Source organism: the organism of the source record quoted next, unplaced genomic scaffold (assembly GCF_019419815.1).
Source record: "Pyrus x bretschneideri cultivar Hongxiangsu unplaced genomic scaffold, Pyrus_bretschneideri_v1 Contig50, whole genome shotgun sequence".
NCBI classification, from domain to species: domain Eukaryota; kingdom Viridiplantae; phylum Streptophyta; class Magnoliopsida; order Rosales; family Rosaceae; genus Pyrus; species Pyrus x bretschneideri.
Genome location: NW_025999788.1, coordinates 1,940,329 through 1,964,114, shown reverse-complemented (window position 1 = coordinate 1,964,114; position 23,786 = coordinate 1,940,329). Strand labels below are relative to the sequence as shown.

The window sequence follows — 23,786 nt, the reverse complement described above, 5'->3', positions numbered from 1 at the left end:
CGTTTAGGGGTAAATTGGCACAAAAACAGATTCAGGTGGTAAAATCACACAATATAGTGGTTGCGTGACTATTTTTAACGAAAATTTCTACAATCTGGACACTATGTGGTATATCAGAATCATTTAACTGCAGCAAAGGAGATTATGTCGTAATAGTTATATGACGATCGATATTTCCGTTTTATGGAAAAAAATATACAGTAAAAGGCAGCAGCAGTAGCCATGGAAATATTATCTCACCATCCAGTAATCAGTATCATTACAGAAAACGCAGAAATAACAAGGAATCCAAGAACAAAGGAAGGCTGTGGAACCGATCGCATCAACTCTCAGCTTGTAAAGGTTTATCCACCGCTATTCATTTGAATGTTTCTATAACCTCGGCTGATGGCGAGGGCGAGGAACGTCCCAGTCAGTCACAATGTGATCGCGGGTGATCTCTCTGAGCGAACGGCATCCACTTAATGCCATGGTTAGCTCAAACTCTTCGCGCAGCATTTGGAGCACCTTTCTAATGCCAGCCTCTCCTTCAGCAGCGAGAGAGAACACCACAGGGCGCCCAATCTGCGAGAGAAGCAAGTCTCAGTATGTTTTGATCGACAGTATAATCTTTTCGTGGAGGGGGTGGGTGAGTATTATATGGATAGAATAAGTGCTTCTATATGGAAAAATCATGATCAAAACTTGACTTACAAATATGCCAGAGGCACCCAATGCTAATGCTTTGAAGACATCTGTTCCACGACGAACACCACCATCCAAGAAAACAGGAATGCGTCCTTGTGCAGCTTTAACAACCTAGGTGTCAAAACAGCGCCGCCATGTCAAAACATTTTGAAAACTAGGATGGTATAGGTGCATGTTTACTTAACATTTAGGAGATGCACTACAAACAGCTAAAATCAAGTTTCTGTACCTCCTCTAGGGCCATGATAGTCGAAGGGACGTAATCAAGTTGGCGAGCTCCATGGTTGGACACAATAATCCCAGCTGCTCCAGCTTGTACTGCAATCCTTGCTGCATGATATGAGCGTAGAAGAGTTATACAAGCATTACAAACCTATCACAACGACGGAGAGAAAAGGAGCTCAAATACATACCATCTTCAGCAGTGAGAACACCCTTAACTAGGATAGGCAGCGAAGTGATTGTCTGAAGCCACTGCACATCCTGTTGAAATACCAGGGCAGATCATTAGAGGCATATCAACTTTTTATTCAAAAATAAGGCATACATGCTGAGAAAACATCGCTTCCTCACAAACATCCAGCTGGATATTCCCAGCCAAAACACCTTCATTATTTTAAATTTGCATACTTTTCATCAAAGGATGGAAGAACCTACATTTGTACTTTTTGATTCGTTCCATTGAATGATCTAGAAATATTACACTTTTGTTGATATTCCATCCTTTTATTTTGTAGGACTCTTTTTAAACTTAAATGATGATGGCTAAATAACTTATGACACCAAGTTGTAAATTTTCCACATTATGAGCTTTGCTTAGAAGTTCATGTATCTCGACATTTGATCTTATCTGACATACCTTCCAGCTAAGAGAACGATCGATTTGACCAGCAACGTACGAAGCAAGTCCAGAGTCAGCAGCCTGAAAGACCCCCACACCGCAAATTAAACATAAAAGACATTATTCTTAAAATTAGGACAGCACAGTTTCTACTCACTTCGTCCATCTTTCCGAGGTTCAAACCCTCAAAGTTCTTCAGTGTCAAAAACGGAGGCAAAGTAAATCTGAAAGATACCAAATAAAAGGTATTAACAAGATTAAACTTTTCCACATGTTAAGCTTACATCAAATGCCGAACTGAATTAGTCTTACTGAACCGATAAAAGTAAAAACACGCACATGCACACGCACATATACAAATCTTCACCAAATTTATCTATCTTACTAGGTTGATATGAATGTTTTGACCAGCTGATATTGCTATAACAGTTATAGACATGAAGTTGACCTGTTCTTGATGTCAGCTTCTCTGCGACCGAGCCTTGGGGTATCAACTGTAAGAGCAATAGCCTTGAACCCAGCCCTTTCAGCTCTTCTCACCAGCTGAGCAACCACATTCCTGTCCTTGTAGACCTTATAATAATGACCAGAAAAACATGGATCGCGTAAGGCAAGAAAACATTTACTCAAAAGTCATAACTCAAGAACAGGGACACTTGGGTGTCGTAACTAACGAATAGAAATGAAATTAGTATTTAAGCTTACATAGAGCTGGAAGAAACGGATTCCAGGTCCAGTTGAAGCAACCTCTTCAACACTTGAAGTAGCCCATGAAGATAAGGTCTGAAACAATCAACACGGGGTAGAAGTAAAGAACATAGACAGAACTTGTAATATAAGAGCAAACCAACAAGTAAAAATCCCATAAATAAAATGAGTGTAGGTCAGCTATTGAAGACAATTGATCAAGGTCAACAACGGTACCATAATTGTTCCTGCTGATGATGCTGCCCTCGCAGTAGCATATTCACCTGCAAGAATTCGCATGTCATCGTCAGATGGATACCATGGCTTCCTTGAAGAGTATTAGGTATGACACTGGATGCCATTTTACAATGGATCGAAAATCCGATGGTTGTTCGCAGTTTGTACAATTTTCTCACTGTTTTCTCAAAAAAATTTACACAGATTAAAAGTGTTCTCAAGCTCAGCACACTGTATTGGGGCTATCCATGTTGTAAGTATATTAATCATGCAACCCCACGGTGATTTATATGATCAAGGTAAATCTTATGTTGTCAACAACTTACATGGGGTAAAGATGATATTAATACACATGATACAGTACAATTCTAAACGCAATATCCAAATATCAGCGCAAGAGCAAGGAGAGATGGCTCATCATTCACCAGTTACGCTATGTTTTTCCCAAATGAAAAACTACTCAATCTTAATAAGGTGAATCAATAGCATACCTTCAGGATGGGCCATTTTCTGCATGGCTGTTGGGGCAATCATGATGGGCATTGAGATCTTGAAGCCCAAAACAGTGGTGGTCATGTCTATGCGGCTCACATCAATGAGAATACGGGGTCGAAACCTATGTTTGATGACAATATGTTTGTGTCATGAGAACTCCCAAACTGATACTTTATGCAGAAAAAAGGGCACTGCTAGATAAATACTATCGAGTACTACTTTATAGTTTTTACTGAGTATCTCAAGGTAAAGATTGAATTCTCACAGAATTCTTGCGAAAGCATTTCTGTTTTCAGCAAGAGTCCACTGGTCCTCTGCTCCTGATGCATAGTAGTCATAGACCATCTTTGGCAACTTCTCCTTTGCGATGGCCTCATACTCGCTGACGTTGGTAATCTCCATTTTTCAAGTTGACTGTCGACGCTTCCCTGAAAAATATGTATTTAACATCAACATCATGCTAATGAGATCATATTGTGCATGCGGACACAGCTTGTTCTTCCCCTTTTCTCTTTTTCCAGGAAATTGGAAACAAGAAAGTACTCAAATATCAGAGGAAGTTAAGACACACAAATTTGCATTAAGAAACAGCTCTTGCACTCGCGCTCGCGCTCGCACACACACATAAGACACTAAACTGAATCAAAATCATTGATCATATGTACTCAGGTAGTCAATAAAAGATAGGTTATGTCCCCATGTCAGCTAAAAATGTGGAAAAGTAAATCCTTTGATATTCAATATGATCATGCATTAATGATCAAAACTAAACTACTTTCTTGCTTAAGATAGATACTAGATTAAGAAGAATAATATTGGGATTACGAAGAATAAAAGTGGTATATATTAAAAGACTGAATCCACTGCAAACTACTGCGTCTCGAGTTTAAACCCTTCCCTCATCTTAAGTGTAACTTATAGTAGTAGTAACGCTCGTAATAAAATAAAAGACTAAACCCAATTCACTGGTAAGGAAAATACAACCAGGGCATGCTCAACTCCCCACCTTAATTGGTTCCAAAAGCGTAAAAAGCCATTACGAAGTGAGATTGCAAAACCCATTTAAAAAATTGCACCAAGTTACAATCTTTCCGTTTTGTGGGCAACAAGTTATGATCTTTCCAAGCAGTTTGAGAATACTAGCAAAAGAAAGAACACAGAATTGAAGAGGAGAGAGAAGCAGACCTGAAGTTTGAGTCCAAGACTACGCAACAAAGTGCATCAAGAGGAAGCAGTGCAAAATAGATATAGAACAGATAAACAAAGAGATTATTAGTGTGAGGTTACATGCAGACAAACTGGGTGGGGCTCATATATTCTTGAGAGAGAGAGAGAGAGAGAGAGAGAGAGAGAGAGAGAGAGAGAGAGGGAATGGATGAGCATTTGGAGGTGGGAATTTGAAACCAAATCGGATGAGGGGAAGAGAGAGGCTGTCATCCACAGAACCCTTGTGTTCACAGTTCTCCTGTTGCATTATGATTTTCTGAACCCCAAAAAATGAAATTTGGATAATAAGGATTTGTCCTTTTAATTGAAAAATACACAATTTAAGGACAAGTGACAAATTGCCTTCCTTTTTTTCTTTCTTCTGTGTTGTCATGCTTGATGTTTGACGTCTACTTCCAGCCAAAGATGATTGGTTACTGGTTGAGTCTGAGAGGACTGGAATGCAACTGCAGTCGGGTCGTCTTTTAATTGGGTATGGGCGGAGAACCTGAGGTCCAGCACAAAGTATGATTGAACTTGAGAAGTAATATGGGCCTAGCAACCCACCTCATCCCCTCTCAAGGCTTCGTTAAATTTCACACTTTCAAGTTAAGTTTTTATTTGTAAGTTAAAAGTTTTAAAGTTAAGTTTTTGGGTAAATTATATTTTACTCCTTTAGGTTTGAGGTTGATTTCAATTCTTTACAACATCTTTAAAATATTTCAATTTCATACATTTACTTATCATTTTATTTCAATTTCATACATCAGTTAGAAAATCTGTTAAGTAAACTATTAAGTGATGACATGGCAAATATTGGGTCTCCATTTGTGTTGACGTGGCTGCCACATTTATGTCATGTGGCTAAAAACTTAATAAAAATTTTAAAATAATTATTTAAAGAAAAGTTAATATAAAAATTTAGAAAAAAATTTAAAAATAAAAAAAAGGTAAAATGAGATAGAGTTAATAACAACAAACGATTGTAATTTTCGACAAAAAGAAAAGTAAAATGATTGTAATAAATGATTTTAATTCCTATTAGTCTTAGTGAGTATATATTAAAACCATTGATTGACAATGTGGTAGGGAAACTTATCGTTACCGTGAAAAGTTGTCATTTGGCACTATTTTTCAAATTTGAAAGTCAATACCATTTCCAACATTTGTGGATTTAGCACTGCACCGTCAAGGGCTCAAAGCTGCTTTCTTTGCGCTCCAAAACACGCAGAAAACTGCAATCCCTTGTATGTTTTGTTATTTTTCACTTGGTTTTATGGACTTTTGCTTCAATCATAGCGTCAGTGGTGCGTGCTCACCAGGTGTTTGTAGAAATGCCCAACAGAAGTATAAAGACATAGAGAAAGAGTGTGTCTGCTGTTTGGTTTTACGCTATTACTGTTGTTATGTATTATCTACTTCTTCTTCTTACTATAACAAGCATTGATCTGCAGTTTGCCACTCTGTTATTGGAATCTGCTCCACACTTTGCCTCTATGGGGTGCAGTAACAGCTTGGGGATTCATTCTTTGTCTATCTTAGCGCCTCAGCGGGTAATTCTTCAGCAAAAATCCATACCAAAGTCCCATTCTTTGTCCCCAACTGTCACCGTTTCTAGCCTTGCCACTAACAAGACCTGCTCTGAGAGGTACCCAATACCAAGAGGTTGCTTGGGATTCACTGCATTCACCAGAAAGGTAAATAAGACCATAAGAGGATGTGCTGCCAGCCCATTTGTTGTTGCCAATGATGAAAAGTATGGAAACAAGCAGATTATCAGTATTACCCCACGCCTTTACGACTACATCCTTGCCAATGTTCGAGAGCCAGAGGTATAAATGAACCCAATTTCGATTTCATTTCACTTTATTCAGCACCTTAGTATTTTTTATTTTTTTTAGCTCTTTTACATCTGCATTTTCTGTACGGGTTATCTTGATCAAGATTGCATTTCAGGTTCTACAACAACTTAGGGAGGAGACTGCCTCTATGCGTGGTAGTCAGATGCAGGTACTTGCTACTGTTACTCATTCCTTTTTATGTAACATGGACATTGATAAGATATAGGTGAAGGAAAATGCTGGTTTTCAAGGTAGCTAGCCAGGACCCTCTTGAAAACAATTGAAACTTTTAATTGACAACCAAAGTTAACTGCCTTCGACTGTCTGATGTCTTCATACTTCTTTACATTGCAACAAAATTTGACAGTGTGGTGCTCTCTGGATAGGTGTCTCCTGATCAGGCTCAACTGCTTGCAATGCTTGTGCAGATTCATGGGGCTGAAAAGTGTATTGAAGTTGGCGTTTATACCGTATGTATCCCTTCTCATTCTAACTTAACTGTATTGCTTTCTAATCGCACATTCCCTTTTGGGTATATTATAGTAATTTATACCAATGTCTCCTGAGGCAAGTGTCTCACTTTGGTCTTCGACATTCAATTTGACTCCCTTTGCCCCTTGAACTTCATTCGATGTACTAAAGTGGCCCTTTCCTTTGGATCTTTTATACTTTTGATAAATATTGGTCATACACCAATCACATTACTATTTTTTCAAAGATATAATCATCAGTTGAACTTGAAACCCAATATATTCACTGAAAGACACAAAGTCAAAAAAGTATAAAAAGCAGATGCGTTTGGTGAAATGTAATTAACATAGACATTCCTTGACTACTCCCTCTGTTTCCCTCATTTTCTTCTCTTTTCCTGTTTCGTAGTCTTTGTTACTGGGAGAGCAAGAAGAGACAAGAATAGCTCTCATGTTCATGTGATGAACTAGCCACATCTGATATAATGGTTACTGTTTAATTCAGGGATATTCATCATTGGCTATTGCACTGGCTCTTCCAGAATGTGGTAGGTTAGTAGCCTGCGAAAGAGATTACAGAAGTCTCGAGGTAGCAAAAAAGTATTATGATCAAGCCAACATTTCCCACAAGGTAGTATGTCTTCCACTCACCAGTATTGTCAATGAACTGTATAGGAATATAACCCCACAATTATGTCGAACTGTTTTTCCTTATACTTCATTTGACACAACACTGAAAAGGCTAATTTGGCATTAGGTGCATGTTAAATATGGACTTGCAGCAGATTCCTTGAGATCATTGATTCTGAATGGTGAAGCATGTAGGTAATGTAATGAGCAATGTTGAGAAGCACGATGCATATAATTGTGTCTTCTGAGCGTTTTGAAGAAAGTTTGTGGTTCTGATTTGGTGAAATTTTTGGAGAAGAATTAAATAATAATTCTCTTCTTGTCGTCATGCTGTTGCATTTCATATTGTTCTTCTTGAATTACTGGCTCGACGTGTTTCCTCTTTGAATCCCCAGATGTAACCTTTGTTTTTTTTTTTTGTTATCCCTTCAATGTTTTTTGTTTACTCTCTTTCTTTGAAAAAATGAGCTTAATGCATCAATCATTTTAGCTCACTTTTAGTCATAAGGCACCATAATTACTGTAGTAACAATTTTCACATGTTTACTCTGCCATGCAGCTATGATTTCGCATTTGTTGACGCTGACAAGAAGATGTACAAGGAATACTTTGAATTGTTACTACAACTTGTAAGACCGAAATAATTTCTTTTAAGATTCAAACTCGTTGAATTTCTCTCCTTTTCTCCTTTATCATTTGGTTTCTTTGAGCAATGAGCAGTTTGCATGTTGGCTTGGTCTCTCGTTTCAGGTGAGTGTTGGGGGTCTAATTGTGTTTGATAATGTCCTCTGGCACGGAAAAGTTGCTGACCCTGAGGTGAATCGATAAACATGTTTTATTAACTCCTTCGCCTAAAATGAACTATGCTGAATGTTATCTTTTCCCAGCAGGTAAACGATGCCAAGACTGTCAGCATCAGAAATTTCAATACAAGTATAATGGAGGACAAGCGTGTAAGCATTTGTATGGTAAGTTCTATCACTTGCATCTTCATTCGTAAGAAAGTTCAGAGATCTTTTGTTTGTTGTTCGATAACCCTAAATCTTTCGGAGTGTCAGGTACCCATTGGAGATGGCATGACAATCTGCCGAAAAAGGTGACCTTGTAACAAAAAGTTGATGCAGTTCTAGACTTAAGCGACCAATGCCATACATAAATTAGTGTGTGCAGAAGTTTAGCAACAAGGAAAGCGCATGTTCAGTGTTTTCAAGAAAAGTACATCGAGGGAAGACGGCTACCATGGCATGTGGTATGGTGGTTGAAACTGAGGATGGAAGTTCTTACTTCAACATGTTAGGCCTTTAGCTCAAGGCCAAATATTCCGAAAGCAGGAAATTTCGGTGTTTGGGAGCGGCAGAAGAGAAGGGATTTCTAGCCATTTGATGCATTACAACATGCCATTGTATCTTGTTTGGTAAGGGGTGTTCATGAATCGTATTGGATAATGTATGCACATAATGAGAAGATAAAGTCATGTATTGTATACCAGTTTAAGAAAAGGCGGGATTGTTTCTAGATTTGGATTGGATAGGATATCTGATAAAATTTAAGGTATGTTGAAGGGGGGATTGTTTCTAGAATTAGATTGGATAGGATATCTGATAAAATTCAAGGTATGTTAAAGGCGGAATTGTTTCTAGAATTGGATTGCATTGGATATCTAATAAAATTTAAGGTATGTTGAAGGCGGAAATATCTGATAAAATTCAAGGTATGTTGAAGGCGGAATTGTTTCTAGAATTGGATTGCATTGGATATCTAATAAAATTTAAGGTATGTTGAAGGCGGAAATATGTGATAAAATTCAAGGTATGTTGAAGGGGGATTGTTTCTAGAATTGGATTGGATGGGATATATGATAAAATTCAAGATATGTTGAAGGCGGAATTGTTTCTAGAATTGGACTGCATTGGATATCTAATAAAATTTAAGGTATGTTGAAGGCGGAAATATCTGATAAAAATCAAGGATGTTGAAGGGGGGGGTGATTGTTTCTAGAATTGGATTGGATAGGATATCTGATAAAATTCAAGGTATGTTGAAGGCGGAATTGTTTCTAGAAATCTGATAAAATTCAAGGTATGTTGAAGGGGGGATTGTTTCCAGAATTGGATTGGATATGATATCTGATAAAATTCAAGGTATGTTGAAGGCGGAATTGTTTCTAGAATTGGATTGCATTGGATATCTAATAAAATTTAAGGTATGTTGAAGGCGGAAATATTTGATAAAATTCAAGGTATGTTGAAGGGGGGATTGTTTCCAGAATTGGATTGGATATTTAATAAAATTTAAGGTATGTTGAAGGCGGAATTGTGTCTCGAATTAAATTGAATTAGAATATTTGATAAAATTCAAGGTGTGTTCAAGGGATCAGAGTTTAATTCCTTTATAATCCTACCGCATTTTGTGGGGTTTGAGAAATAAGTTTTCTTTGCGAGTTGTTCACTTTTAAGCTTGCCAAAATTTCTTCATGTCTTCCTACCATGTACATACATTAAATATAGCAAGTTATCCAATTTAATCTTGAATACCAAATAAGCATTTAATTTGTGTTCTATGTATTAGATTACAATTTTAATGTAAACGTCACTACCACAAACAAATACAGAGATGTGTGCCAATTAGGTATGTTGCTCTAATAACCAATAAATTTAATTTGCATACACAAACGAAAAGTGTAAACTCCTGAACAACTACTACATGCACGAAACTACAAAACATATGATAAGTCGTTGATTTATGATCATTATTGGGACACACGTTAAGAATCAATTAAAATAACGGATTCTAATGACACATGGTAAGTCACTAAAACAAACAAATATAGAGATGCTTGTCAATCAGGTATATTGCACTAGTGACCAAGAAATTGAATTTGCATACACACAACGACAAGTGTAAACCCCTAAACAACAATTACATGCATGGAACTACAAATGCATGATAAGTCGCTAACTTAAGATCGTTATCAGATCACCGATTACGAATTCGTTTAAATAACGGATTTAACACCACATAGTTTAATCAAGTTAACGAGTATGAGATGAAAACTGTGTTGACCCAACAAACACGACCAGTTGACGAGTGTACTGCGAATTCGATTCGACCCACTGTCGTACAAAATAACAAACGTACACATCCATTGCAAAAAGCAAAGAAGATCTTGTTTGGTACTCATTCCTCTAATGAAAGGTTAGAAGCCAAAAATAATCGAGAAAAATATAGAGGTGATACGTGAATTTTTAAGTGAAAAAGACAAAATTATCCTCGAAGCATACTGAAACTCTTACAAGCAAGTAGCGGACAATCACGATTCAATCAAGGTTAAAAGTGATCAAAATATGTATTTATTCAAAACTTATTTCATCAATCCTTATCGAATCCTCCTCACAAGGTAACCTTCAATTATTTATTCAAAATATGATTAATTACCTAAATTAATTGATTAATTTTCAAATTAATTAATTAATTAATTTTCTAATTGATTGCAAGATATTATGTCAAAATAATATCATGCGATTACATCCAAAAACCAACATAAATGGCCAGATCCCTTTTATCCAAATAGGGACCAACCATACTCCTATAAATAATTCCCATTTATCCCAATCCTCCTTCCAAAAATTATCTAAATACTTACTCTTTCAAATTTTGGCATCAAAGGTCGGCCAAAGCACGCAAGCAAGGCTCTTGCCTCGACTTTAGATATTAATTGTTTTGCAGTACATTTTCGTTCAAGAAGAACACGGCGGATTTCCATCCGTACTCAGCAAACATTCATTCGGATTGCAAATATTTCCAACTCACTGAACTCTCTCAGCTGTAGTTAATCACCCTTCAGATCTCCAATTCGCTAAAGCACTTTTGCAAAACGTAATTACAAGACAGTTTTTTTTGCTATTCGCAAACGCTATTTTCACCGCGAAGTAGGAGTACTCCGTCTGCAATCTCTTGGGTCGTCATCAATGGCGGATCGGCTGCGTAGTTTCTTTAAGGGTGAGGTCCTCACTTACGCCTATCTTCTTCTCTACATCGCGCTCTCCAGCGGCCAGATCTTCTTCAACAAGGTTGGTACGCACATTGCTTTCATCTGTTAGCATTCGTCCAACATTTGGTCTTTTCGTTTGTTTGGTAAGTGGGAAATTTTTGGGGTGAATTTTCTGGGATGTGAAAATTGGAGAAAACCCAATTCGAGTTTGACCAGTTACAAGCGTATGGTGTGGTTTGAGATTGGTTTTTGGTGTTTTGGAAACCCATTCAGTGTGATTAGTAGTAGCATTGTGAGTGTGAATGAAAGATAAATTGCATGATTCTATTGATTTGGAAATTAAATTAGGTTACTTTTTGTTGAGAGTGTATGGATTTGGTACTGATGGATGATTTTGTTGGCTGTGCCTTTCTATTGAAAGATATGAAGGGAAACGAAAAGAAGCAGCTTTTCAAAGAAGCATTCTAATAAACTAGCTCGTACTCCCTAATTGCTTTTCCAGTAGCAGTTGTTGTGGGCTTTTGTTCTCTAAAGCATTGCTGTGCATTAACAAATGGAGATAGAGAGACACAAAAAGGTTGAGGAGGTGCTTTAAAATTTGCAATTGGCAAGAATTTACACAAAAAGTTCACATCTTGTTTCATGACCCTGCTTAATGTTTTGAAAGTATGGATATGGCGAAGACATGCATCTTAGGACCTTAGACTTAGCATGAATTGTATTGAGATCTAGAGAGAGATACATACATAGTTTACAAATACCCTGTGTTCGGGTATTTGATATGGTATTAGTTTCTCAAGAAAATCAATGGTTTTTACTTGCTTTCCCTCATCCTCTTTGAATCTGATTGAGGGCTGTAGATGATTGTTAAATTAAAGCAAGGGAAGTCAATTACAGCTTTGGAGGTCTCATTCTGGTAATGTCGATAAGATAGTGTTTATTTTTTTAGGGAGGGGGCGGCTGGGCAGCTATACCTAACTCTACAGGAATTTGTTAGCAAATACTTTGTATTGAAACAAAAGAATGATAGAAAATTTTGATATGGGTCTACAGTGAAGAAATATAGCATCCTCTACATGTTGTGTTAATGCTTACCATGTGAGCATTTGTTTAATTTGATAACTCCTTGTTACTTAATGTTGATTTTCGGGTCTCTACTTTGAAATTTTACTCTCATTCTTATGAAATAAGTAATTGAATTGTTATGTTTTAGCGGAGATACATTCTTGTGAGAGGCTTAGATGATTTACATAATCTTTAAATTGTGGAATGCAGTGGGTTTTGTCGTCCAAGGAAATAAACTTCCCTTATCCTCTTGGATTGACTCTACTTCACATGGTCTTCTCCTCTGTCTTGTGCTTTTTACTCACGAAAGTTTTTAAGGTATACAGGTAACTAAATGTTGTGATAATCATTAAAACTGAATTTTCCATTGGTTCTCTTAAACTTATTTTTTTATTCTATTATTTTACAGATTTTGAAGGTTGAGGAAGGAATGACTGTAGAAATGTAAGTAAGGAGCCTGAAAGATGGTATCTGTCGAATTTTACTCATTTTTGTGGAATTAAAGATGAATTTATGAATCTCCTTTGTGGCGATCAAATAATTAGGGATTTATGTTCGGATCATAGCTTGATGGTGCCAATGAGCTATTTTCATTGTTCAGAAGCATAAAGATAGTGCTAGTGACTCAAGCTCAATGATATTTGTTTTGGCTCTTAATTAAACTGACTCCAGCTATCTTATGAAGATTAAATATACTAGGAAAGTAAAACACACTAAGCTGTTGGTGTTTTAAAACCAACAAGTTGGATTGCAATATTGGCTAGCTAGTTGCTACCCATATGCATTTCCCTCCACGGTTGAAGCATGTGGAGTTGTTGATCCTATTGCTGACTTTAATTACTTGAACTTTTTTCCTAAAAAATGAAAGAAAAGTACTTGAACAATTTTCTTGCTGGTACTTAACACTAAGATCATTTATCCTCTGACTAAAGTAACTGTGTCAATCGTTTATGTCATCTCATGTTTGTCTACTTTTTTACTGATTTTCCACTCAGAATCTAATGAAGTTTTAGTTATACAGATACGTGACATCGGTAATACCAATAAGTGCAATGTTTGCAATGACTCTTTGGCTGGGAAATACTGCCTACATGTATATTTCTGTTGCATTTGCACAAATGTTGAAAGCAATCAGTAAGTTTTCACTACTTTTTAGTTTTTTGATCCACTGTAAAGCCTCTGGGCATACGGAGCAATGTCTTCTGTGTTATTTGATGGTTGGCCCTTTGGCTGTATGTTTGTTCAGCTGTCAGAAAGTAGGTTGGTCAGCAGGTCTGGCGATTGTATAACCATCCATCATGATTAGGAATGTTCTATCCGAGTCTCTGATTTCTTAAACAATATATGCATGCAGTGCCGGTAGCTGTTTTCATTCTTGGAGTAGCAGCAGGACTTGAGGTAATGAGCGGCAGAATGCTGTTGATCATGTCAGTGATAAGCTTTGGTGTTCTTGTGGCTTCTTACGGTGAAATAAATATCAGCTGGATTGGAGTAGTTTATCAGATGGGAGGAGTTGTTGGGGAAGCTTTAAGACTTATTTTTATGGAGATTTTTGTTAAAAGGAAGGGTCTCAAATTAAACCCAATATCTCTCATGTACTATGTTAGCCCGTGCAGGTACGCATTTCTACTTTTAAAATTCCTCAAGCTTTGCCTTTCTACTTATAAAATTTTGTACACCTGTGTGATTTGAGTATTGAATTTATATGCAGTGCTGTTTGCCTATTCATTCCATGGATCTTTTTGGAGAAATCAAAGATGGAAGAAAATAGCTCATGGAACTTTCCCCTGCTTGTGCTAACACTCAACTCTCTGTGTACTTTTGCCCTCAACTTATCAGTTTTCCTTGTGATCACTCATACAAGTGCCTTGACCATTCGCGTTGCGGGAGTTGTCAAGGATTGGGTGGTTGTCTTATTGTCTGCCATTATTTTTGCTGATACAAAGCTCACTCCTATAAATCTGGTCGGTTATGCCATTGGTAAGTATCTGACCTTGTCTCTTTCAAAGACCTCTTGTTTATTTTCTAAAATCATTATTTGTCACAGTGATGGTTTTTGAGTTCTACATATTTCTGATTTTAATATTTACCGCCAGGTTATATGTAGTTTGTGATGTTATGGTAACCCAGAGGTCTTTGAGTTGATACTAGATTCCGATTGGTAGTGTACAATTCTGAGTTTAGTTTTGTGGGTGTTCATTGATATCTGATTGGGGTTGTTTTAGACAACACAGTGTTGTATCTTTTCCTCTTTTGAAGGGTAACGCGGAAATACCATGATATTTTTTAAGAGTAATGTCGAGATGTTTAAATGCATAGTTTTGACTGACAAACAACATAACGTATTAAATATTATCTACAAACCAATACACATGATAATGATACATTAGTTTTTATGCAGCCATAGCCGGTGTAGCGGCATATAATAATCACAAGTTAAGAAAGGAAGTCTCTAAAAGCAACACTGACGAACCTGAAAGTTCTCAACCTATACTAACGGCTGCACCATCAAATTCGGACAAGTAGAGATGTCACAGAAGCATTCAGACTAGTTATTTTTGAGGTATGTACATTTAGCAAAATGTTTCTTCCAGAATCCATTAATTATCTTCTTGGGTTTTCCAACTGCCCCAGAAATTGATGAATTGTGTGGTACTGCAGTGGCCGTTGCAATTTACATATAGCTGGATGGAACTCTATGCATTGTTTGAGATTACGGTTTGTAGAAGCCTCGGTGGTTAAGTGCTTCCCTGTTTGTTATCATCGTTGCAGTTGCTCCTGTGGCGGTGTAAATTTTGTGACGGTTTGAAGCAGAACTGCGATTCAAAGTATAAAGATGAGAAATTCACACAATTGTAACATCATCACAGTGCTAGGCATTTACTGTGGGCATTTCAAAAGTTGATGTACTTGTGCTAATCATAGATGATTTGTTTGCAAAGCAAGTGCCATTGTCACTGTCATAGAAACTCTTTGTTCATAAATTTCCCGATAATTCTTTATAGCTCACATTTGTATCACAGCACGGGCATATATGATGCTAACTCTCTGTACAAGGATTTATGCTTTGAACCTCGACTTTTTCCATGGTAAATTCCGTTCAGAGAAGTTCTGCGACGGAAGAATCTCTCCTGTAAATGGCAGCAACCAAATTGTTGCCCCTGTAGAACGAATCTCTTTGGGCGGAGAAAAAAAATTTGATTGATATCCAGATTAAACTCCTCCACTGATATTTTTACGTACCAAATTGTTATGGGCTTTGTTTTTTTTTTTTTTAACCTCTCAACACAAGTCGTGCACAATTGTGAAACGGTGCATGATCAAATTATTTATTGCTGGGTTTCTGAGACGTAACACACGCACCAAAAACACGGCACTAGGATGCTGGCACGTGATATAATAATTTCTCGTTTGCAACTTGCTAATATTGTCTCTAAATTGTGTACTCATGAAACGACGTTGTTGGAAGATTGGTCTTTAATTAGGAGATACATGACGTATGCAAATTAGACCAGTTGGCTAAGGTACTATGTCAGCATCCGATGCGATTCCTCTTCTTTAAATGCAAGTTTGAATCTCTTATTGTGTAAATCTGAGTAGTTTAGAATCGCTCAATAAAGCTGAAAAAAAAAAGATTATATTTGATGGGCTTAGTACGAATAAGAAGCCTAATTAACCAACCCAACAAGGCCCATAGCCCGCCTTTTACAACATCCGACTGTAAAGATCCGAAAGAGGAAAGACCAAATAATAAAGAGGGAAAAACAGGGTATTTTTGGGGTTTGGAAGGTAAAGGGCTTTTCCTGCTTCGTCTCCTTCTTCTTCTTCTTCACATCTCTCCCTCTCTCGCATGTCTCTGCCCGTTCCCGCCTTCGTCCCTCTCTCCCACTCTTTCCTTATTTAACCCTTTAAAAATTTAAAAAAAAATCAATATTATAATTCTGTATTTTTTTCCTCTCTTTATTTAATTAATTAATTAATTATTTATTTATATTTAATTCGAATTTTTCCGTGGGAAGAAATAGGCGGTATTGGAGGGGGGAAGAGATATGCGATTGGGGTGGTGGTGGTACAGCATCATCATCGGAAGGGCGGCGTCGTGCGATGGTCGTCGTCGACGTTGATGGGCCTGCAATTCCAATTGCAGATGAGTTGGCAGCCGAGTCTACTGAGTCAGAAGCGGAAGAATGGCCTGCCGCCTCTAGGGTTACGCAACCTCGGCAACTCTTGCTACCTCAACAGCGTCCTCCAGTGCCTCACCTACACCCCTCCTCTCGCCAATTTCTGCCTCCGCAAACTCCACACCTCTCTCTGTAAGTACAACTCCCCCTCTCTCTCTTTTCCTCTGTGATTTTGTTTGAATTTGAATTCGAATTCAACCGAAACGACGTTGAATTCAATCTGCAGGTGACTCTTCGGATGCGGAGCGGAAGCGCGACTGTCCCTTTTGCATTCTGGAGAAGCAGATAGTGCGGTCCCTGAGTCTGGATCTCAGTCTGGATGCGCCACAGAAGATACGGAGCTGTCTCGGGATTTTCGCCGAACACTTTCGGTGCGGTCGACAGGAGGACGCTCATGAGTTCCTGCGCTACGTCATTGATGCTTGCCACAACACCTGCCTTCGGCTCATGAAGCTGCGACGCAATGCCACCGCCAACGGCAATGGAAAAATGGCCAACGGCATAGGCAATGGGGAAACGGCGACTTCAACGGTGGTGAAGGAGATATTTGGTGGAGCATTGCAGAGCCAGGTGAAGTGCCTATGTTGTGGCACAGAATCCAATAAGGTTGATGAGATAATGGATATTAGTCTTGATGTTTTGCATTGTAATTCGCTTAAAGACGCATTGCAAAGGTTCTTTCAGCCTGAGATTTTGGATGGCCAGAACAAGTACAAATGCGAAAGGTATCATCTCTCTCTCTCTCTCTCTCACTGCTTTTTCATGTTTTGGGTACTTGTCCTTTTGTTTTGGGTTTTGATTGAGGTATTTATGCTGTCTTAGTTGTAAGAAATTGGTGGCAGCACGGAAGCAAATGTCTTTTCTTCAAGCTCCCAATGTTCTTGTTATTCAACTTAAGGTTAGTTTATCGGTTGCGTTCTGATATATTTTTGCTATTAGGTGCTTAAGTTGCTCCATCCTGCCATTTTTACTTTCGTTCATTTAGTTTTCTTGACAATGTTTTATCGTTATTTGTTGATAGAGATTTGAGGGTGTACTGGGCTGGAAGATTGATAAATCTATTTCATTTGAGGAGTTTTTGGGGCTTTCAGGCTTCGTGTACAAAACAAGTAAGGTACGGTCAAGACTTTAACTTGTCAGTTTAATGAAGTCAATGCATTGGATGGTGTATGGTTGTTTAATTGGAAAGCGAGCGTAGTTAGATTAGATACTGCATTAACAATGAACTTATCGAGCATAGCAACAATTACCTATTTTTTAGGACATAGAATCCAAAACTTTGCAGCCTCTATGTTCAGTTGAACCCTTGACCAAATAACTGTCGAGCTTTTTAGATCTTTGCAAATCATATTATATATAGTATACCTAAATATAATATGGATGTGTGGTGTGCAGTATTGATAGTAGTCAACCTGTACTGAACCTATGAAAAATACATATCTAGTTCCTTTCAGAGTGTCCCCACCTAATATTGTTTTTTGCCAAATGAGTTTCTCCACCTAATTGAATTCACATAGGTTTATAGGATTGGTACAGTAATTTGTTCCAACTAGTAGTTACTTGTGCTTTCTTAATTATTTTTTCTGGGTTGAATAGATTCTTGTGCTTTATAAGTTTTGTTTGAATACAGTTGGCACTAGAAGCTTGTTGAAATCTACGTGATTCAGTTTGGCATGTTATGATTCGGTGTCATATCAGCACCTTTCTTACTTAGAGGAAAACAAAAAGGTTAGGTGAGCAGCCCTAAAGTTCTCAAAGAACCTAAGAACCAAAAGCGAATGCCATTGCAATCAATATTCAAGAGTTTCTTGTTGAGAGAAAGCTTATTTTCGGCAACACCCCCTGAAACTCCAACTTGTACTCACTTAACCCCCTCAAACTTGATATGTCTCACTTAACCTCCCCCTTGAAACTCAATTTTTGTCTCAGTTCCCCTACTGTCAAAGTCCGTTAAAACTGATTACATGGCATATAAAAAATTAATAAAATATCAGATTTAAAAAAAATGTTGAAAATTTGACAGAAAACGAAAAACAAAACTCTCTTCCCCTCTCCCCGTGCATTCCCCTTTCCCCTGATAATGACGAATTAAAGGTTGAACAGATCGTTTATTTGAGAACCAATCAAGCTTCAAACATCCATTGATGCAGTCATTGTCCTTGACTACCTTGATAGAGTTTACAGGAGATAGGGGGAGGGACGCAGGGGTTGTTGGGAGAGTCTGGAAGGGGAGGCTGACGTTGTTGGGTGAGGAGTGAGCTGTGGCCATGGGAGAGAAAGAGAGGCTAACTGTAATTTTTCCGTTTAAATTAATTATTTTCGTGTAGTTAATTTGTAACATTTGTTTTTAATATTTTTTTTGCCATGTAGGGTCCACATGGCATAATTGTAGCATAGTAGGTCTGATTCATGTCACATCACCTATTTTGATGGATTTGTTAACAAATTTTGACGGTAGGGGTTAAGGTGAGACAAAAATTGAGTTTCAGAGGGTTAAGTGAGGCAAATTAAGTTCCAGGGGTTAACGTAAGAATAGGTTTGAGTTTCAGGGGGTGTTGCCGTAAATAAGCCTTATGAAAATACTTGAGACGGCGAAAAACTTCGGATATTCTTAAGAAGACTTAAGCCAACTGGCGGGTAATCAAGATGTTTGTTTTTGTTTTTTTAAATTAAATTTCTAAGCCAACCAGTACAAAATGAGTGTAAATTAAAAAAGAACACAAATAATTGGTTAAAATATTTGCTATAATAGCATGTTCAATGTTTTCTTATTGTATTGTTTAAGTGATCGCAACACAGTCTGGATGGTACTGCAGTTTATTAAGTATGTTTCTTTTTCAATCTGTGCATAGAGCGTCAGTGTGGGAGTTTACGTGGTTGGAGAAGGAAACTCCAATTGTTATCTTGGTTGATTAAATGTAGGGCTATGCTTAAACAAAGAAAAATGTAGAGCTAGAAATGGGAAATGGGAACTGGATAGGACTGTAGAAGGGGTTTAGAAATTTAGACCAGAGATATCCATCTATTATCCACATGGTAGGACTAAGGCCTTGTTGAGAGGAGGTCTATATCCAACTCATCACCTGTTCTATTGAGATGTTATATATTCCCTTTCAGCACCATGAACGACTTATCTAGCAACCTCTTGCAGTCTAAAGAGGAAATAGACGTAATTAACAATGCACGAAGGTGTGATTGCTTGGAGAACCTCTTGTTTATAGTCCCATTTTTCATGATCGGTCTATGACTTGGGTTTTATCGTTTTTTCCAGCTAGTCAAAAGACTTTTCTGCCTTCACGGGGAAGTATAAAGGAAAACGAAAATCCATTTGACTGCAACTTATATATGAGAAGTACAATGCAGGGTTTATTTCTAGTGACAATTAGGAGATCCTCGAGAAGTTGTGTTAAGTTCGACTTATTCAGTTTTGTGTGCTTTATTGTAGTTTAACATGGCTGTAACAGTTACGTCACTGAATAGTAAGTTTTGTTTGTTGCATTCTTGTTTGAATAGGTCATTCCGATTTACATTCTGTTTGGGAAGCTATAATGTACATGCGTCATGGTCTCTGTATTTTTTTTTCTGGCATATCAACTAAATACACGTTGGATTGTTGGCGATTCCTTAGCAAATGTTATTTCTGATTCCTTGTTGCATATCTCCTTTCTTGTATTTCAAAATGAGGCAGTCCAGGTCTTGGTTATTTAAAAGAATGGTTTTGATGTCAAGATTCTATTCTATCCTTGTAAATATTTCTTGATGCTAATGCATGCTTTTTATCTGACTCCCGTATCATGAGACTGTTGTTTGTTTCTAATTATTCTTTATATATGGGCAATGTTGCAGACAGTTGCATTTCCTATTAGTAATGATATTGACTTTTTAATTGCTATGCAGGATCCGCGGCCAGAGTATAAGCTTTTTGGTACTATTGTGCATTCAGGCTTCTCACCAGAGTCTGGTCACTATTATGCATATATTAAGGTATCTGTTCACCTATCACCTTCTTTGCAATCAGTAAATTTGAAGCACACCATATCAACTATATACTAATCTTGTTTTATTTTGCTTTTCATAATCTATGTACAGGATGCCATAGGTCGGTGGTATTGCTGCAATGATTCATCTGTCTCACTTTCAACCTTGCAAAAGGTCTTATCTGAAAAGGTTTACATCCTTTTCTTCTCTCGTACCAATCAAAGGCCAGCGTTGGCTAGCACTGCTTCCAATGGGGTAAGTTCTCATGATTGTAATGGTCGTGAAACATCTAAAATCCTGAAGTCCGCTCTTCCACCAAAAGGAGTTCAAACAAAACCTTATGATGTCTCAGCTGTATCTAAAGTTGATAAAGTGCCTTCCAGCCCACGGATGAAGTTCAATTTGAGCGGAAATTCCATCTCCAAAAGAGCTTCCATAACTGATAATGGAATAACTGTTTACAAGAATCAATCCTTAGGGTCAAATGGGGAAAGATCTACTTCAACTGCTAATGGAAAAAGTGTTTACAAGAATCAGTCCTTAAAATCAAACGAGGAAAGAGTTCCTGCAACTGATAATGGAAAAATTGCTTACAAAAATGAATCGTGTGGGTCAAATGGGGAAAGAACTCCTGCAAATGATAATGGAAAAATTGCTGACAATAATCAATTATTAGGAACAAATGGGGAAAGAGCACGTGCAACTGATACTGGTAAAATTCCTTACAAGAATCAGTCCACAGGATTAAATGGGGATGCAAAGGACTCAGTTAGTTTGGAGAAAAGTGAGAAATCATTGTTGATAAACAGGGATTGTTTGAACAGGGATAAAGGTACTGCTATAGTTGATGGTAACAGTAGCCAGGCATCTTTATTATCACAACTAAATGATGTAAAAACTGAAGCCTGTGAAGGTATTGATACAAAAGACAGGTTGGCAGCTAGGAAAGTGCCTAACAGTAGCCAAGCATCTTTGTTATCACGAGGAAATGGTGGTACTGGTTCAGTAAAAATTGAATCCTGTGAAGGTATTGGTACAAAAGATAGGTTGCCAGCTGGGAAAGTGCCTGATACGAGTGAATCGGAAAAAAGTGGTCTTCATGGCCGCTCTAAAGTGTCTGGGTCTAAAAGAAAATTTCTGGATTCATGCATTCTGTTTGCACCTGATGCTCAATCACAGGCAGAAGTTGAAGGACTAAAGGAAATGTATGTGACACTCTACCACATTCTTTGAAATAAAATATCAGTCTATAGAAACTTATCTTGATTAAGATCTGGTCTTGAAATGTGGCTTAAGATGTGCTTGTTATGGATTGCATAATCTTTTGGAGTATTTATCTTACAGTATCTTTCTTTTCATACATCTGTCTACCATATCCCCTTCGGTTCTCACATTGCCTTGTCAAAAGCAAGACTATTCCCCAAGTGATAAATTTTATGTTTGTTGTTCTATGAGTTCATAGCCCAATTCTCTGTCAGGTCTTTAAGTTAACCTGCACTATATAGTTGGATTCTTCTGATAAATATGACATACTTAGAATTTTGCTGCTTTAATTTTACTTGTTTTCTTTATCAAGATTCCTTTTACATGCACCTCTAATTTGTCTATCTCATATCATTTTCCCTTGTCCTCTGTAACATCTGGACTTGCCTTGTTTGTATTGTATTCCAAATTTCAGTCTGGTCAGGGTCATATGTTCTCTTCAATGATCATGCATTTTACTGTTATTTCTGTGTTTTTGTGTTTGGATGTTTTGGCTGCCTGTAACTTGAGTTTCTTATTAGCAAAAACATGTAACACTACTTTGTTTATTTTATAATTGGCTTAATGCCAGTCTGTATTTTGTTCCTTCAATTATTGCTTTAGTTATATTTTCCGTTGGCCTAATAATTTTTTTTGAAATGTTTATTAGTCTCAAGAAAGAAACTTCTTCAGTTTTGCGATCATGTGGTTGGCTGGATGAAGTTTATAGTTTTATGCTGTCAAGGAAAAAATTATGTTCAGATCAAGTTGGAACCACTCCAAACAGCAACGAAGTGAAGTAAGTATTGTTTTTCTATTTTAACGTTCATATGTAGGAAACTTGTTGATTCATGATGAAAGATTTTCCATAGATTCCTGCCTGGTTAGCCTTCATAGTGCTGATTTTAATCAAATTTTGTTGAAAATTCAATTCCAACTCTTTAAGTGCATTTATTGTATGCGTCTCTAGAATTTTTTGCCTCAGTATAATAGAAAAACGTTTTCGACAGGGCAAATTATTGGTCGAAGAAAGAATGCTTGTAGAACATTATTCTATTCTCCGATTGATCACCTTTGTATATCCATCACATATAGTATATTGGAACCTCTAGAGACATACATTAAATAAGCAGGCATGAACCATTCCGGCACCAAAATAAGGAGACTTCATAACAATATTCATGTAAAGGGCCTTTGGCATTTCCTATACAAGGATTCACTGCACGATTTTTGCCCAACATTTATTTGGGTAACATTGCCGTTTAAAATTGTGGCGATGACTTGTATTTGGCTGTGTAATTGGATTTTTACTTGCATTAACATGAAACATTGATCCATCTCTCTGCCTATGCAATGCAGGAAGTTGTTGATCACAGATGCCAAATCAAGTTTTCTTTCACAAATACCCGCTTCTTTAAGGGGGGACTTAGTCAAGCGCATTCAATCATTTAGCAAAAAATAGCGACGCTATTTTGGTCCTCCATTAACTGAAAACATGGTATGTTAAAGTAACCTTTTTATTATACTGATTCAAGATGTGTGAATGAGAAATGAGCTGGTGGCACGACGGCCTCTAAATGTTTACTCTTTAACTGGTAGGACTCGGTGTGTGATTTGTATGTATACTGCCGTTATGAAGATGATGGGATATAAACTGAAGCCCTATTCAGCGAGTGCCGGGGTCAGCAGTTACGGTTTGCCAGTGGCGATATATTTTTGCAGCGTTGAAGATGTCAAGTTGAGATGAAAGTGCGGATTCAAATCTTGCTGAAAATTTTCTTGTTCCGCGGCTGTGTGGTTGGTTTCGAGCAGAGAACAAGTCGAGAATTCTATTCATTATGTACGATATCCTTTTCGCAGTTTAATCAGTATTTGGCCCTCATTTTTTATGGATCATCACAATTTTCCTTCTGTAGGTGATCTTGTGTAGTTTGCATAATTAGATATGGATAATTGAGTTGAACCATCTTAAATAGTAACTTCATCTTTATGTTCGATTGTCTCTTACACCACAAGGGAAAATAGTGGAAACCATGGTACCCTTTTTTATTCACTGGTTTGAATGATTAAATTTGTTGGTAGTTCACTATTCGGATTGTGATGTTTGTATTTCTTTTGCTTCTCTTAGGACTGGTTTGGTATTGTTGTGTTTTGAAAAAAAAAAAATTGTTTCACGTTTTCAGCTTATTTTCATCCAAAATTGTGAAAATAAACTGTTTTCAAGTGTTTATCAAA

General features: G+C 37.3%; 4 protein-coding genes across 10 annotated transcripts; 3 read left to right on the top strand and 1 right to left on the bottom strand.

Moving 5' to 3' along the window:
- Nucleotides 1-142: 142 nt before the first annotated feature.
- LOC103945960 (glycolate oxidase 1) lies at nt 143-4,290 on the bottom strand. 2 transcript variants are annotated; one of them, XM_048569919.1, is made up of 12 exons: nt 4,133-4,290; nt 3,213-3,375; nt 2,944-3,068; nt 2,453-2,499; nt 2,234-2,311; nt 1,977-2,101; nt 1,686-1,752; nt 1,547-1,609; nt 1,101-1,170; nt 917-1,017; nt 694-798; nt 143-564 (listed from the first exon to the last, which is right to left on the bottom strand). In XM_048569919.1, exons 2-12 carry the CDS (start codon nt 3,347-3,349, stop codon nt 373-375), a joined length of 1,110 nt encoding a protein of 369 aa, XP_048425876.1. In that variant the 5' UTR covers nt 3,350-3,375; nt 4,133-4,290; the 3' UTR covers nt 143-372. The 2 variants fall into 2 exon arrangements, with proteins under 2 accessions (XP_048425876.1, XP_048425877.1); XM_048569920.1 differs by lacking the exon at nt 4,133-4,290 and having other exon boundaries at nt 3,209-3,324.
- A 903-nt stretch (nt 4,291-5,193) lies between these two features.
- LOC103945959 (tricin synthase 1) lies at nt 5,194-8,736 on the top strand. Of its 3 annotated transcripts, none has more exons than XM_048569699.1 (10): nt 5,194-5,521; nt 5,608-5,985; nt 6,110-6,163; nt 6,381-6,464; nt 6,970-7,095; nt 7,222-7,289; nt 7,654-7,723; nt 7,845-7,910; nt 7,982-8,062; nt 8,153-8,736. In XM_048569699.1, exons 2-10 carry the CDS (start codon nt 5,650-5,652, stop codon nt 8,192-8,194), a joined length of 927 nt encoding a protein of 308 aa, XP_048425656.1. In that variant the 5' UTR covers nt 5,194-5,521; nt 5,608-5,649; the 3' UTR covers nt 8,195-8,736. The 3 variants fall into 3 exon arrangements, with proteins under 3 accessions (XP_048425656.1, XP_048425655.1, XP_009354831.2); XM_048569698.1 differs by having other exon boundaries at nt 5,197-5,400; XM_009356556.3 differs by having other exon boundaries at nt 5,202-5,400; nt 7,985-8,062.
- Nucleotides 8,737-10,716: 1,980 nt separating this feature from the next.
- On the top strand, nt 10,717-15,159 carry LOC103945958 (probable sugar phosphate/phosphate translocator At3g14410). Of its 4 annotated transcripts, XM_048569929.1 has the most exons (9): nt 10,720-11,164; nt 11,507-11,662; nt 12,361-12,468; nt 12,560-12,594; nt 13,172-13,284; nt 13,505-13,766; nt 13,862-14,130; nt 14,552-14,713; nt 14,812-15,159. In XM_048569929.1, the coding sequence occupies exons 2-8, from the start codon at nt 11,639-11,641 to the stop codon at nt 14,674-14,676; spliced, it is 936 nt and encodes a 311-aa protein (XP_048425886.1). In that variant the 5' UTR covers nt 10,720-11,164; nt 11,507-11,638; the 3' UTR covers nt 14,677-14,713; nt 14,812-15,159. The 4 variants fall into 4 exon arrangements, with proteins under 4 accessions (XP_048425887.1, XP_009354829.2, XP_048425886.1 ...); XM_009356554.3 differs by lacking the exon at nt 11,507-11,662 and having other exon boundaries at nt 10,718-11,164; XM_048569931.1 differs by lacking the exon at nt 11,507-11,662 and having other exon boundaries at nt 10,720-11,168.
- A 769-nt stretch (nt 15,160-15,928) lies between these two features.
- On the top strand, nt 15,929-23,555 carry LOC103945957 (ubiquitin carboxyl-terminal hydrolase 25). The gene is made up of 9 exons (XM_018647152.2): nt 15,929-16,463; nt 16,558-17,056; nt 17,154-17,229; nt 17,353-17,445; nt 20,229-20,315; nt 20,421-21,514; nt 22,222-22,350; nt 22,911-23,049; nt 23,151-23,555. The coding sequence occupies exons 1-8, from the start codon at nt 16,274-16,276 to the stop codon at nt 23,011-23,013; spliced, it is 2,271 nt and encodes a 756-aa protein (XP_018502668.2). The 5' UTR covers nt 15,929-16,273; the 3' UTR covers nt 23,014-23,049; nt 23,151-23,555.
- Nucleotides 23,556-23,786: the final 231 nt, after the last annotated feature.